This window comes from Tursiops truncatus, chromosome X (genome assembly GCF_011762595.2).
Source record: "Tursiops truncatus isolate mTurTru1 chromosome X, mTurTru1.mat.Y, whole genome shotgun sequence".
Lineage (NCBI taxonomy): Eukaryota > Metazoa > Chordata > Mammalia > Artiodactyla > Delphinidae > Tursiops > Tursiops truncatus.
Genome location: NC_047055.1, coordinates 97,391,968 through 97,408,528, shown reverse-complemented (window position 1 = coordinate 97,408,528; position 16,561 = coordinate 97,391,968). Strand labels below are relative to the sequence as shown.

General features: G+C 38.8%; 1 protein-coding gene across 1 annotated transcript in view; it reads left to right on the top strand.

Moving 5' to 3' along the window:
• The window catches only part of CFAP47 (cilia and flagella associated protein 47), a 516,906-nt gene that overhangs the window by 393,612 nt on the left and 106,733 nt on the right, over positions 1–16,561 (top strand). The window contains 1 exon segment of the mRNA XM_073798895.1: positions 15,066–15,163. Coding sequence (XP_073654996.1) covers positions 15,066–15,163 — 98 coding nt within the window.

Here is a 16,561-nt window from a genome sequence, read left to right as displayed (position 1 = left end):
GGAGAGTTTCATGATCAATTTTTATAAACCCTCATCATTTACTTATAAATCAATAGATACTTTACTTTCATAATACGTATACAAATGTGTATTTCATATATCATCTGTAAGAATTGTATTATTTCAGGATTAACTTGATTTAGTTTACTTTCTGGATTTGTACTGCTATTAAAATTAGTAGATTATAATACTTCAGCTTGAAGGCTGCCTAATCTTTCATAAGTGAAAAACTTTACAAATATTTCTGTTACTAAACAAAAAATTTCAGTCAATTTCTAATAAAATGTTAATAAGTATATTATTTTAACAATGTAATGTGTTCTCCTTTTCTAAATATAGGAGATGATAACAATCTCCCTCATATGCAAAAGAAAGCAAATGCTATTATTTCCCTTTCCCTTATTATAAAGTTTTATTTGAATGTTGTTAAACATCATATCGTTTCAGTAGAAATTCAAAGGAAAATGAGAGTATGGAGAGTTGGAATAGATAGGGCAGATTTCTTAGAGAGTGGGTAAATGAGTTCTCTTACGGGTGAGTAGCAGGGATGGAAGAGGGCAATAGAGAAGAGTGGGTCAACAGGGGCAAAGTTCTAGAAACAGAGGTGTACCAAAGAAGAAATCTTTATTGAATGAATTTCTGTTTAATCAGGATTCTTCAGAGAAACAGATACCACTATAATATAATATAATATAATATAATATAATATAATATAACATAATATAACATAATGTAATACAACACAATATAATGCAATACAATATAATATAGTACAATATAATACAATAACCTATATCTATAGAGAGACATTTTAAGGAATTGGCTAACATAACTATGGAGACTGGCAAGTCCAAAATCTGTAGGGCAAGCGAGCAGGGTAGACAGTTAGGTAAGAGTTGCTGTTGCAGTCATGAGTCCAGATTCCCCAGGGCAGACTGGGCAGGCTACAAGCTCAAGCAGGGTTTCCATGTTTCACACTTGGCTAAGAATTGCTTCTCCTTCAGGTCACTTCAGTCTTTGCTCTTAGGGCCTCCAACTGACTGGAGTTGGCCCATTCACATTAAGCAGAGTATTCTGCTTTACTCAAAGTCTACCAATTAAAGTATTCACATATTTTTAAAAAAAAATACCTTCCCAGCAACATTTAGATTGGTGTGTAATCAAACAACTGGACACCATAGTCCAGCCAAGTTGACACATAAAATGTACCATCACAGAATACGTGAATTAAGAGTGATATTTAGGCACTATTCAAAATAGTTTGGGAAGGGAAGAGCAGTTGGAGCAAAAGCTAGGCCACTGCAACAGCTAACTGGGTTTGAAGTGAAGAGGAGAATGTCTTTTAGGGTGGTGATGGGGAGAGAGAAATACCATGAAAGGTGGAAAACATTTCAGAGACTAGCATTAGATGACTCTCTTGAGAGAGAAGACAGGAAGTGAGAATTGATTCCAAAAAATAACAAGTTTTCTTTGTATCTTGTTTGTATCTTGGGGATCTTATCTAAGGGGCACACAAGGGGAAGGCACGAGAGGCAGGGGAAAGTGCTTCTCAAAGACTACTGATTAAAGTGTTCTTTGCAGGGGAGGTTGGGGGAGTCATGTTAGGAATTATATCTACTTGTGACTGTGTGGGCTGTTAAAATTTTTTAAAATTAAGTTTCAATTATTCAACATAATAAATCATATAAGAAACATTCTTATATTAAAATGTTTGTGCATATCATCGATTATTTTATTCCAACAAATTTCTTAGAATGAAATCATTGGCTCGAAGGGGATAAGCAATTCTTAAACATTTTAAACATGTTAAAGCGCTCTTCAAATTTCCATTATAATGTATAATATTATCTCTTTCAACCTGACCCTCATTAAAGCTGGGTGTTACCATTATTTTTCATATTTCCCTATTTGGAAGATTAGAAAATTCTTATTTAGTTGTTTTCATTTCTTTCTCTCCCAGCGTTACTGAAGTACAACTGAGTATTAAAAATTGTACATATTTCAGGTGGACAGCTTGATTAGATATACGTATACATTGTGAAATAATCACCACAATCAACCTAATTAACATCATCTCACATAGTTACCACTTTTTCATGGAAGAAGGTAAAGACACTTAACGATCTACCTTCTAACTGAATATTGTTAAAATGTCCCTGCTATCCAAAGTGATCTATATTCAATGTAATGACCTATCACAATCCCAATGGCATATTTAAAAATATTTAATTTTTAGAGCAGTTTTAGGTCCACAGCAAAACTGAGAGGAAGGTTCAGAGTTTTCCCATATACATCCTGCCCTAACACATGGATTGTCTCCCCCATCGTTAATATCCCCCAGCAAAGTGGTACATGTGTCACAGTTAATAAGCCTGTATAGACACACACACACACACACACACACACACACAAGATCTACCTTCTAAGCAAATTTCAAGTATACACTACCACCCTATTAACTATAATTACCTTGCTGTACATTAGATCTACAGAACTTACTCATTTTGCATAACTGAAATTTCCCTAATTGAAAAGAAATGTACTACTGAGCAATCAGTAAGAAAAAGACCAAAGTATTACAGGGAATGGAAGGGTTAATTCTGTTTGAGTAGGAATATGGGAAGGCCTGTCTGAAGAACTGCGGATACCTGTAGATACATTTTTCCTAGCTCTTAATCTATCTTGCAACCTGTCATCACACAGCTTAGATTTTTTTAAATAAAATGATCAGTGATATGCACAAATATTTTAATATAAGAATTTTTTATATGATTTATTATGTTGAATAATTGAAACTTAATTTTTTTTTTTTTTTTTTTTTTTTTTTTTTTTTTTTTTTTTTTTTTTTTAACATCTTTATTGGGGTATAATTACTTTACAATGGTGTGTTAGTTTCTGCTTTATAACAAAGTGAATCAGTTATACATATACATATGTTCCCATATCTCTTCCCTCTTGCGTCTCCCTCCCTCCCACCCTCCCTATCCCACCCCTCCAGGCTGTCACAGAGCACCGAGCCAATATCCCTGTGCCATGCGGCTGCTTCCCACTAGCTATCTACCTTACTACGTTTGTTAGTGTGTATATGTCCATGACTCTCTCTCGCCCCGTCACAGCTCACCCTTCCCCCTCCCCATAACCTCAAGTCCGTTCTCTAGGAGGTCTGCGTCTCTATTCCTGCCTTACCCCTAGGTTCTTCATGACATTTTTTTTTTTTCTTAAATTCCATATATATGTGTTAGCATACTGTATTTGTCTTTTTCTTTCTGACTTACTTCACTGTGTATGACAGACTCTAGGTCTATCCACCTCATTACAAATAGCTCAATTTCGTTTCTTTTTATGGCTGAGTAATATTCCATTGTATATATGTGCCACATCTTCTTTATCCATTCATCCGATGATGGGCACTTAGGTTGTTTCCATCTCCGGGCTATTGTAAATAGAGCTGCGATGAACATTTTGGTACATGACTCTTTTTGAATTTCGGTTTTCTCAGGGTATATGCCCAGTAGTGGGATTGCTGGGTCATATGGTAGTTCTATTTGTAGTTTTTTAAGGAACCTCCATACTGTTCTCCATAGTGGCTGAACCAATTCACATTCCCACCAGCAGTGCAAGAGGGTTCCCTTTTCTCCACACCCTCTCCAGCATTTATTGTTTCTAGATTTATTGATGATGGCCATTCTGACTGGTGTGAGATGATATCTCATTGTAATTTTGATTTGCATTTCTCTAATGATTAATGATGTTGAGCATTCTTTCATGTGTTTGTTGGCAGTCTGTATATCTTCTTTGGAGAAATGTCTATTTAGGTCTTCTGCCCATTTTTGGATTGGGTTGTTTGTTTTTTTGTTGTTGAGCTGCATGAGCTGCTTGTAAATTTTGGAGATTAATCCTTTGTCAGTTGCTTCATTTGCAAAAATTTTCTCCCATTCTGAGGGTTGTCTTTTGGTCTTGTTTATGGTTTCCTTTGCTGTGCAAAAGCTTTGAAGTTTCATTAGGTCCCATTTGTTTATTTTTGTTTTTATTTCCATTACTCTAGGGGGTGGGTCAGAAAGAATCTTGCTGTGATTTATGTCATAGAGTGTTCTGCCTATGTTTTCCTCTAATAGTTTGATAGTTTCTGGCCTTATATTTAGGTCTTTAATCCATTTTGAGCTTATTTTTGTGTATGGTGTTAGGGAGTGTTCTAATTTCATTCTTTTACATGTACCTGTCCAGTTTTCCCAGCACCATTTATTGAAGAGGCTGTCCTTTTTCCACTGTACATTCCTGCCACCTTTATCAAAGATAAGGTGTCCATATGTGCATGGGTTTATCTCTGGGCTTTCTATCCTGTTCCATTGATCTATCTTTCTGTTTTTGTGCCAGTACCATACCGTCTTGATAACTGTAGCTTTGTAGTATAGTCTGAAGTCAGGGAGCCTGATTCCTCCAGTTCCTTTTTTTGTTCTCAAGATTGCTTTGGCTATTCGGGGTCTTTTGTGTTTCCATACAAATTGCGAAATTTTTTGTTCTAGTTCTGTGAAAAATGCCAATGGTAGTTTGATAGGGATTGCATTGAATCTATAGATTGCTTTGGGTAGTAGAGTCATTTTCACAATGTTGATTCTTCCAATCCAAGAACATGGTATATGTCTCCATCTATTTGTATCATCTTTAATTTCTTTCATCAGTGTCTTATAGTTTTCTGCATACAGGTCTTTTGTCTCCTTAGGTAGGTTTATTCCTAGATATTTTATTCTTTTTGTTGCAATGGTAAATGGGAGTGTTTTCTTGATTTCACTTTCAGATTTTTCATCATTAGTATATAGGAATGCCAGAGATTTCTGTGCATTAATTTTGTATCCTGCTACTTTACCAAATTCATTGATTAGCTCTAGTAGTTTTCTGGTAGCATCTTTAGGATTCTCTATGTATAGGATCATGTCATCTGCAAACAGTGACAGCTTTACTTCTTCTTTTCCGATTTGGATTCCTTTTATTTCCTTCTCTTCTCTGATTGCTGTGGCTAAAACTTCCAAAACTATGTTGAATAAGAGTGGTGAGAGTGGGCACCCTTGTCTTGTTCCTGATCTTAGTGGAAATGCTTTCAGTTTTTCACCATTGAGGATGATGTTTGCTGTGGGCTTGTCGTATATGGCCTTTATTATGTTGAGGAAAGTTCCCTCTATGCCTACTTTCTGCAGGGTTTTTATCATAAATGGGTGTTGAATTTTGTCAAAAGCTTTCTCTGCATCTATTGAGATGATCATATGGTTTTTCTCCTTCAGTTTGTTAATATGGTTTATCACATTGATAGATTTGCGTATATTGAAGAATCCTTGCATTCCTGGAACAAACCCCACTTGATCATGGTGTATGATCCTTTTAATGTGCTGTTGGATTCTGTTTGCTAGTATTTTGTTGAGGATTTTTGCATCTATGTTCATCAGTGATATTGGTCTGTAGTTTTCTTTCTTTGTGACATCCTTGCCTGGTTTTGGTATCAAGGTGATGGTGGCCTCGTAGAATGAGTTTGGGAGTGTTCCTCCCTCTGCTATATTTTGGAAGAGTTTGAGAAGGATAGGTGTTAGCTCTTCTCTAAATGTTTGATAGAATTCGCCTGTGAAGCCATCTGGTCCTGGGCTTTTCTTTGTTGGAAGATTTTTAATCACAGTTTCAATTTCAGTGCTTGTGATTGGTCTGTTCATATTTTCTATTTCTTCCTGATTCAGTCTTGGCAGGTTGTGCATTTCTAAGAATTTGTCCATTTCTTCCAGATTGTCCATTTTATTGGCATAGAGTTGCTTGTAGTAATCTCTCATGATCTCTTTTATTTCTGCAGTGTCAGTTGTTACCTCTCCTTTTTCATTTCTAATTCTATTGATTTGAGTCTTCTCCCTTTTTTTCTTGATAAGTCTGGCTAGTGGTTTATCTATTTTGTTTATCTTCTCAAAGAACCAGCTTTTAGTTTCATTGATCTTTGCTATTGTTTCCTTCATTTCTTTTTCATTTATTTCTGATCTGATTTTTATGATTTCTTTCCTTCTGCTAGCTTTGGGGTTTTTTTGTTCTTCTTTCTCTAATTGCTTGAGGTGCAAGGTTAGGTTGTTTATTCTAGATGTTTCCTGCTTCTTAAGGTGGGCTTGTATTGCTATAAACTTCCCCCTTAGAACTGCTTTTGCTGCATCCCACAGGTTTTGGGTCGTTGTGTCTCCATTGTCATTTGTTTCTAGGTATTTTTTGATTTCCTCTTTGATTTCTTCAGTGATCACTTCATTATTAAGTAGTGTATTGTTTAGCCTCCATGTGTTTGTATTTTTTACAGATCTTTTCCTGTAATTGATATCTAGTCTCATGGCGTTGTGGTCAGAAAAGATACTTGATACAATTTCAATTTTCTTAAATTTGCCAAGGCTTGATTTGTGACCCAAGATATGATCTATCCTGGAGAATGTTCCGTGAGCACTTGAGAAAAATGTGTATTCTGTTGTTTTTGGATGGAGTGTCCTATAAATATCAATTAAGTCCATCTTGTTTAATGTATCATTTAAAGCTTGTGTTTCCTTATTTATTTTCATTTTGGATGATCTGTCCATGGGTGAAAGTGGGGTGTTTAAGTCCCCTACTATGAATGTGTTACTGTCAATTTCCCCTTTTATGGCTGTTAGTATTTGCCTTATGTATTGAGGTGCTCCTATGTTGGGTGCATAAATATTTACAATTGTTATATCTTCTTCTTGGATCGATCCCTTGATCATTATGTAGTGTCCTTCTTTGTCTCTTTTAATAGTCCTTATTTTAAAGTCTATTTTGTCTGATATGAGAATTGCTACTCCGGCTTTCTTTTGGTTTCCATTTGCATGGAATATCTTTTTCCATCCCCTTACTTTTAGTCTGTATGTGTCTCTAGGTCTGAAGTGGGTCTCTTGTAGACAGCATATGTAAGGGTCTTGTTTTTGTATCCATTCAGCTAGTCTGTGTCTTTTGGTGGGAGCATTTAGTCCATTTACATTTAAGGTAATTATCGATATGTATGTTCCTATTCCCATTTTCTATATTGTTTTGGGTTCGTTATTATAGGTCTTTTCCTTCTCTTGTGTTTCTTGCCTAGAGAAGATCCTTTAGCATTTGTTGTAAAGCTGGTTTGGTGGTGCTGAACTCTCTCAGCTTTTGCTTGTCTGTAAAGGTTTTAATTTCTCCATCAAATCTGAATGAGATCCTTGCTGGGTAGAGTAGTCTTGGTTGCAGGTTTTTCTCCTTCATCACTTTCAGTATGTCCTGCCACTCCCTTCTGGCTTGTAGGGTTTCTGCTGAAAGATCAGCTGTTAACCTTATGGGGATTCCCTTATGTGTTATTTGTTGTTTTTTCCCTTGCTGCTTTTAATATGCTTTCTTTGTATTTAATTTTTGACAGTTTGATTAATATGTGTCTTGGCGTATTTCTCCTTGTATTTATCCTGTATGGGACTCTCTGTGCTTCCTGGACTTGGTTAACTATTTCCTTTCCCATATTAGGGAAGTTTTCAACTATAATCTCTTCAAATATTTTCTCAGTCCCTTTCTTTTTCTCTTCTTCTTCTGGAACCCCTATAATTCGAATGTTGGTGCGTTTAATGTTGTCCCAGAGGTCTCTGAGACTGTCCTCAGTTCTTTTCATTCTTTTTTCTTTATTCTGCTCTGCAGTAGTTATTTCCACTATTTTATCTTCCAGGTCACTTATCCGTTCTTCTGCCTCAGTTATTCTGCTATTGATCCCATCTAGAGTATTTTTAATTTCATTTATTGTGTTGTTCATCATTGCTTGTTTCATCTTTAGTTCTTCTAGGTCCTTGTTAACTGATTCTTGCATTTTGTCCATTCTATTGTCCATTCTATCTCCAAGATTTCGGATCAACCTTACTATCATTATTCTGAATTCTTTTTCAGGTAGACTGCCTATTTCCTCTTCATTTGTTAGGTCTGGTGCATTTTTATCTTGCTCCTTTATCTGCTGTGTGTTTTTCTGTTTTCTCATTTTGCTTATCTTACTGTGTTTGGGGTCTCCTTTTTGCAGGCTGCAGGTTCGTAGTTCCTCCTGTTTTTGATGTCTGTCTCCAGTGGCTAAGGTTGGTTCAGTGGGTTGTGTAGGCTTCCTGGTGGAGGGGACTAGTGCCTGTGTTGTGGTGGAAGAGGCTGGATCTTGTCTCTCTAGTGGGCAGGTTCACGTCTGGTGGTGTGTTTTGGGGTGTCTGTGGCCTTATTATGATTTTAGGCAGCCTCTCTGCTAATGGGTGGGGTTGTGTTCCTGTTTTGCTAGTTGTTTGGCACAGGTTGTCCAGCACTGTGGCTTGCTGGTCGTTGAGTGAAGCTGGGTGCTGGTGTTAAGATGGGGGTCTCTGGGAGATTTTCGCCGTTTGATATTATCTGGAGCTGGGAGGTCTCTTGTGAACCAGTGTCTTGAAGTTGGCTCTCCTACCTCAGAGGCAGAGCCCTGCCTCCTGGCTGGAGCACCAAGAGCCTTTCATCCACACGGCTCAGAATAAAAGGGAGAAAAAGTAGAGGGAATTAGTAGACGTATGAGGAAAGAAAGAAGGAAAGGAGGGAAGGAAGGAGGGAAGGAAGGAAGGAAGGAAGGAAGAAAGAAAGAAAGAAGCAAAGAAGGAAAAAAGGCAAGAAGGAACGAAAGGAGGGAGGGAGGGAGGGAGGAAGGAAGGAGGGAAAGAAGGAAAAACAAAAAGAAAAAAGATACAGTAAAAATAAAATAAAGTATAATAAAGTTATTGAATTAAAAAATTCTTAATTAGAAAAAAAAAAAAAAAAAAAGGACGGATAGAACCTTAGGACAAATGTTGGAAGCAAAGCTGTACAGACAAAGTCTTACACAGAAGCGTACACATACACCCTCACAAAAAGAGGTAAAGGGGGAAAAATCATAAATCTTGCTGTCAGAGACCACCTCCTCAATTTGGGATGATTCGTTGTCTAAAGGAGGGAAGGAAGGAGGGAAGGAAGGAAGGAAGGAAGGAAGAAAGAAAGAAGCAAGGAAGGAAAGAAGGCAAGAAGGAACGAAAGGAGGGAGGGAGGAAGGAAGGAAGGAGGGAAAGAAGGGAAAACAGAAAGAAGATACAGTAAAAATAAAATAGAGTATAATAAAGTTATTGAATTAAAAAAATTCTTAATTAGAAAAAAAAAAAAAAAAGGGACGGATAGAACCTTAGGACAAATGTTGGAAGCAAAGCTGTACAGACAAAGTCTCACACAGAAGCGTACACATACACCCTCACAAAAAGAGGTAAAGGGGGAAAAATCATAAATCTTGCTGTCAGAGACCACCTCCTCAATTTGGGATGATTCGTTGTCTAAAGGAGGGAAGGAAGGAGGGAAGGAAGGAAGGAAGGAAGGAAGAAAGAAAGAAGCAAGGAAGGAAAGAAGGCAAGAAGGAACGAAAGGAGGGAGGGAGGAAGGAAGGAAGGAGGGAAAGAAGGGAAAACAGAAAGAAGATACAGTAAAAATAAAATAGAGTATAATAAAGTTATTGAATTAAAAAAATTCTTAATTAGAAAAAAAAAAAAAAAAAGGGACGGATAGAACCTTAGGACAAATGTTGGAAGCAAAGCTATACAGACAAAGTCTTACACAGAAGCGTACACATACACCCTCACAAAAAGAGGTAAAGGGGGAAAAATCATAAATCTTGCTGTCAGAGACCACCTCCTCAATTTGGGATGATTCGTTGTCTAAAGGAGGGAAGGAAGGAAGGAAAGAAAGAAAGAAAGAAAGGACGAAGGTAAAGTATAATAACGTTCTTAAAATTAAAATTGATTATTAAGAAAAAAAATTTTAAGAAAAAACCATGGACGGATAGAACCTAGGACAAATGGTGGAAGCAAGACTATACAGACAAGATCTCACACAGAAGCATACACATACACATTCACAAAAAGAGGAATAGGGAGAAAAATCATAGATCTTGCTCCCAAAGTCCACCTCCTTAATTTGGGATGATTGGCTGTCTATTCATGTATTCCACAGATGCAGGGTACATCAAGTTGATTGTGGAGCTTTAATCCGCTGCTTCTGAGGCTGCTGGGAGAGATTTCCCTTTCTCTTCTTTGTTCTCACAGCTCACAGGGGCTCAGCTTTGGATTTGGCCCTTCCTCTGCGTGTAGGTCGCTGGAGGGCGTCTGTTTTTTGCTCAGACAGGACGGGGTTAAAGGAGCCGCTGATTCGGGGGTTCTGGCGTACAGAGGCCGGCGGCGGGGAGGGAGGGGCACGGAATGCGGGGCGGGCCTGCGGCGGCAAAGTCCGGCCACCAGCCCGAGGCCCGCCGTGCGCTCTCCCGGGGAAGTCGTCCCCGGATCCCGGGAACCCGGCAGTGGCGGGCTGCACAGGCTCCGCGGAAGAGGGGAGTGGAGAGCGACCTGCGCTCGCACACAGGCCCCTTGGTGGCGGCAGCAGCAGCCCCAACGTCTCCCGCCCGCCTTGGGGTCCGCGCCTCCAGCCGCGGCTTGCGCCCGTCTCTGGAGTCAGCGCCCTCAGCCGCGGCTCGCGCCCGTCTCTGGGGTCCGCGCCCTCAGCCGCGGCTCGCGCCCGTCTCTGGGGTCCGCGCTTTCAGCCGCGGCTCGCGCCCGTCTCTGGGGTCCGCGCTTTCAGCCGCGGCTCGCGCCCGTCTCTGGGGTCCGCGCTTTCAGCCGCGGCTCGCGCCCGTCTCTGGGGTCCGCGCTTTCAGCCGCGGCTCTCGCCCGTCTCTGGGGTTCGCGCTTTTAGCCGCGGCTCGCGCCCGTCTCTGGAGTTCCTTTAAGCAGCGTTCTTAAACCCCTCTCCTCACGCACCAGGAAACAAAGAGGGAAGAAAAAGTCTCTTGCCTCTTCGGCAGGTGCAGGCTTTTCCCCGGACTCCCTCCCGGCTAGCTGTGGTGCACTAACCCCTTCAGGCTATGTTCAAGCCGCCAACCCCAGTCCTCTCCCTGCGCTCCGTCCGAAACCGAAACCCTAGCCTCAGAGCCTCAGCTCGCAGCCCCGCCCGTCCCGGCGGGTGAGCAGACAAGCCTCTCGGGCTGGTGAGTGCCGGTCGGCACCGATCCTCTGTGCGGGAATCTCCCCGCTTTGCCCTCCGCACCCGTTGCTGTGCACTCCTCCGCGGCTTCGAAGCTCCCCCCTCCGCCTCCCGCCGTCTCCGCCCGCGAAGGGGCTTCCTAGTGTGTGGAAACTTTTCCTCCTTCACAGCTCCCTCCCACTGGTGCAGGTGCCGTCCCTATTCTTTTGTCTCTGTTTATTCTTTTTTCCTTTTGCCCTACCCAGGTACGTGGGGAGTTTCTTGCCTTTTGGGAGGTCTGAGGTCTTCTGCCAGCCTTCAGTAGGTGTTCTGCAGGAGTTGTTCCACGTGTAGATGTATTTCTGGTGTATCTGTGGAGAGGAAGGTGATCTCCGCGTCTTACTCTTCCGCCATCTTCCCTTACTCCGAAACTTAATTTTTAAATTTGATTAATTTTTTTTTCTTGGCTGCGTTGGGTCTTTGTTGTTGCACGCAGGCTTTCTCTAGTTGCGGGGAGGCGGGGCTACTCTTGGTTGTGGTGCACGGGCTTCTCATTGTGGTGGCTTCTCTTGTTGCGGAGCACGGGCTCTAGGCACACAGGCTTCAGTAGCTGTGGCACATGGGCTCAGTAGTTGTGGCTCGCGGGCTCTAGAGCACAGGCTCAGTAGTTGTGGCGCACGGGCTTAGTTGCTCCGCAGCATGTAGGATCTTCCCAGGCCAGAGCTCGACCTGTGTCCCCTGCATTGGCAGGCGGATTCTAAACCACTGCGACACCAGGGAAGTCTCGATTTAAAATGTTTTTGAATAAGTATTACCTGCCCATAATTTTTTTTCCATTTTTATTGAAAAATAATGGTCATACATCACTGTATAAGTTTAAGGTGTACAGCTTGATGGTTTGATTTACACATATTGTGAAATGCTTACCATAATGGGTTCCGCTAACATCCATCTTCTCATATAGATACAATAAGAAGAAAAGAAAGAAAAAAGAAAAAACAATTTTCTACTTATGAAGAGAACTCTTAGAATTTACTCTCTTAACTTTCCTATGTATCATACAGCAGTGTTAACTGTAGTCATCATGCTGTACATTACATCCCTAGTACTTATTTATCTTATAACTGCAAGTTTATACCTTTAGACCACCTTCCTTCATTTCCCCCTACCCCTACCCTCTGCCTCTGGTAACCACACGTCTGATCTCTTTTTCTATGAGTTTGGGTTTTTTGTTATTGTTTTGTTTGTTTATTTTAGACTATACATATAAATGAGATCATACAGTATTTTTTCTTCTCTATCTGACTTATTTCACTTAGCATAATGCCTTCATAGTCCATCCACGTTGTCACACATGGTAGGATTTCCTTGTTTTTTAATGGCTGAATAAGATTCCATTGAATATACTATAACGTCTTTATCCATTCATTCGTTGATAACACTTAGGTTGTTCCCATGTTTTGGCTATTGTAAATAATGCTGCTTTGAACAGGAAGATACAGATATCTTTTCCAGTTAGTGTTTTCACTTCCTTTGGATATATTCCCAGAAGTGAGATTGCTGGATCGTATGGTAGTTCTATTTTTAATTTTATGAGGATCCTCCAGACTGTTTTGTATAGTGGCCATATGAATTTACAGTCCCACCAACAGTGCACAAGGGTTCCCTTTTCTCCACATCCAAGCCAGCGTTTGTTATCTCTTGTCTCTTTGATCATGGCCATTCTAACAAGTATGATATCTCATTGTGCTTTTAACTTGCATTTCCCTAATGACTAGTAATGAACTTAAATTTAATAATGAATATTCTCTGAATGATAGAAATGTGTATATACAAATGCACACATATATATGGATCTATTAATTATATATGTGTATATCCCAGTGTATTTATATATGTATATGTCTATATATCTATGTCTTTATTGATATATTACACTTGAAATTTTATACAAAAAAAAAGTACTCTTGGTCATGAGATGGTGAATAATTTTTAGTTTTTAAAGTTTTTCAGTAATTTCTTAAATTGCTATAGTGAATACTCCTAATTTTAGAATTAGAAAAAAAGTTTTAATATGTTTAAAGCTTGTAGTTAAGCAAAGTTTAATAATTATTATTTTTGTTGTTCATCTCATTAATAAATTATCACTAATCCCACTCTCACCAATAAATTCATATTCATTGTATGTTTTTAGCTCTGTAGGAATTAAATTAGCTTCATCACAATACTACCTTATGTGATAGACACAGCAATTACAAATAGGAGGTGTTCTTGTCCCCGTGATTGTTAATTTTATGTGTCACCTTGGGTGGGTCATGGTGCCCAGATATTAGGTTAAACATTATTCTGGATGTTTTTGTAAAGGTGATTTTGTATGAGAATTACATTTAAATCTTTAGACGTTCAAAGAAGGTTGCCCTCCATAATGTGTGTGGGTCTTACCTAACCAGTTGAAGGTCTTAATAGAACAAAGACTGACATCTGCAGAGCAAAAAGGAATTCTACCTGTAGACTGCCTTTGGACTTGAACTCCAACTCTTCCCTGGGTCTCCAACCTGCTGGACTAACCTGCAGATTTTGGACTTACTGAGCCAATTATTTGAGCCATGCAATACAATTCAATATATTCAATGTAATTCAACAATTCAACATAATACAATGCAATGCATTTCAATGCAGTGCAAAACAAAACACTTTTTCAGAAGAGAGAGTCTGAGAACTGCACTGGTCTGGGCCCCTTATTTCATAGATAAGGAAATTTAGGCCCAGAGAGGCTTAGTGATTTACCTAAGTAAGTTAATCAAACACTGCAGTTCTTGGAATCTTTAAAACTTGACAATACTGATATGATATGCAAACAATTAACTGAAACTGAAGGTCATCTTAAACTGTAATCTAGCTCAACATTGGAGAATAAAGAATATCAAAGTGAGAAGCTGAGCAGATGAGAACAAATAGAAAACATGTGGGTTTGATGCCAGTACAAACCCTGCTACACAGGGCTTTTATGGTTGACCAGGGTTCTGGTTTCAGGATTTAACGGTGTAATTTTGGACATCACCGGCAGCAGAAAGGCCTGTTTTTTTAAAAAAAAAAAAAAGAGTTGGAAAACCCAGATGTAAACATTACTTTCTCACCGCTTAGTCCTGTTAAAAAAACAAAATTCAGCTGAGTAAATATGAAGATCTAATTGGCCTGATTCATCAATTCATTAATCAGGCGGCATCCCATCTAGCAAATAGAAAGCTACTCCCAGGTTTTATAGAAACGCTGGTGGAAGGGGTGGGGTATGGACAAGGAGGTTATTAGCAGGACAAAAGAAAGGATTGTTTCAGGCAAGTTTACCTCACTAGAGCTGACCAGGAAATTGCAAAAAGTCCATTCCTGGGAGAGGTTGAAACTGCAGTTAAGTCTTGGTTTACTGTCCCAGAGGCAAGTGGCTCCACCTTGGGCCTGTTCTTTCTTTCTTCTTCTTTTTCTTTCCCCCCTCCCCACCTTCTCCTTTTTTTCCTCCTCCTTCTTTTTTTTTTTTTAACAGTCCATACCCCATTTCAGCTTTTTTTGGGCTAAATTGCTAGGATCCTCTTTCACACTCCCAAAAAACCAGAAATTTCATAAACTATTTCTGATTTTTTCCTTAGGCTAAATTTTTATGGTACTAGAAATGTAGCCTTGTATATTGTAATACCATAGTTAGGTAGTTCTACGTATAATATGTGAATACTTTGGGAATTAAGGGGGAAAGATTAGTTATTTCTTTTGAAATATTAATCCTTAAAAGTAAAACACTCTTATTTTTGTGGGGAACTTAGTGAGTTATGGGGCAGGCATGAGGCAGGGAGCTTTCACAGCCCATTCTCATGGCCATGCAGGCTGGGGCTTCTCTTATTGCTCACAAACTGTGATGAAATCAGCTTTTCACCTTCCTCACAGCTCTCTTGACAAATGAGTCCATCAGAAAGAGTTTGAAAATGATATCTAATTCATGTTTCTCAAATTTTTATGTTAAATATGGTTTTCTGAAACCTAAATTAAGATGTGCTATGTTTTTTTTCTTTTTTCAGATGATGCTATTAGCAGTTTACAAATCTGGTATTATCTTGAAATCCATAGTGCTCCTGGACCACCCTTAAACACTATTGAAGTGAAATGTAGTGCTCTGGTAAGAACCCCATTAATTGTTCATAGACTCCTTTTCGCAAACAGTTGGGGCATTTATTGTAGACCTAAATTGCTATTCCTAAAAAAATATCTATATTAAATGAGCATTTTGGGATAAATTATTCAAATTACAGCAATTTTATTTTAAATCCACTAAAATGTACCTTAAATGCTTATAGAAAACATCTTTTAGTTCAGTGGTATCATAGTGGCTGCCCCGATAAGCATTTTACCTGCATGTCTCAAGAATTACTAGAGCAAAATTAGCCTTAGCCTACATGCTTTCCTCACACATCTAATAAAAGCAGGACTGTGCTCTCTGGACTCTTTCAGTATTGATTCTTCCTGGTTTCTATAGCAGGCCTTTCACTCTGAAATATATTTCGAGCAACTGGCATAGATTTGGGGTTTTAAATAATACTGACAAAGAATAGGATTGTCTTATGTGAATTATTAAAGTATTACTAAATCCATGTCCAGAATTATTTGATAAAGTCAAATATTGAGTCTTCATTTAAATAAAATATGAGGACAATATTAATTGTTGTTAATTGCATTTTAATTTGATTTAATTAACTTGCAATTATCGTTAGTACTCATTTATTTAAATCAAATATTTAAACTTATGATAAATAATGGTTATTTTCATTTTTAAATATGCAGATGAATTTCTTCATAGAATGATTATTTAGAATCTTCAACTTTTGCTCCAGCAGAAAATAAATTATTTCTGTCTGTAAATCAATTATTTGCTCACCTAATCTCTGGGTAAATCTCCATTGAGGCATAGAAAATGGATGGTTAAACTACTGAAATGCACTCAAGTGCCACTTGCAAAAGCTTTCTCTTCTACCTAGAAAATTATTTAGTGGGATGATGATAGGATCATTTCACTCAGTGAAAATGTCCTATTTCCGTGACCCTGTTATCACTGCAGAATAAAATCTTTATTAAAGATTATTTTTAAATGACATAACTTTAATTATGAGACCACTTACATCTTTAGCTATAGGCAAAAGAGGATGTTAGGGTTAGTGTTTTGGAACTTCTCAGAGGAGGAAGGACATTTACATGAAGATAGAAAAGCAAATGTTTGGTAAATAAGTATTTGCTGGGCCATGCAGAGACAACGGGGCACAGAGAGAAATTTTAACAAACAGACTTTGCTAGGTTCCTCCTGTCTACACACCTAGTTCACGCTAGTCTATGGTGATAGCTCCCTTCCTGGAATACGTCCTCTCTCTACATTCTTTTAGGCAGTTAGGGGGAAGGTCAGAGTTCCTTCCTGAGTCTTTTGGGCTTTGATTGGTTTCAGTTTGAAATAATCCACATGCCAAAGAGACATTTTGAGGCGGCAAATTTTGCTTGAGTACAATAGTTATCTCTTTATCAGGACACA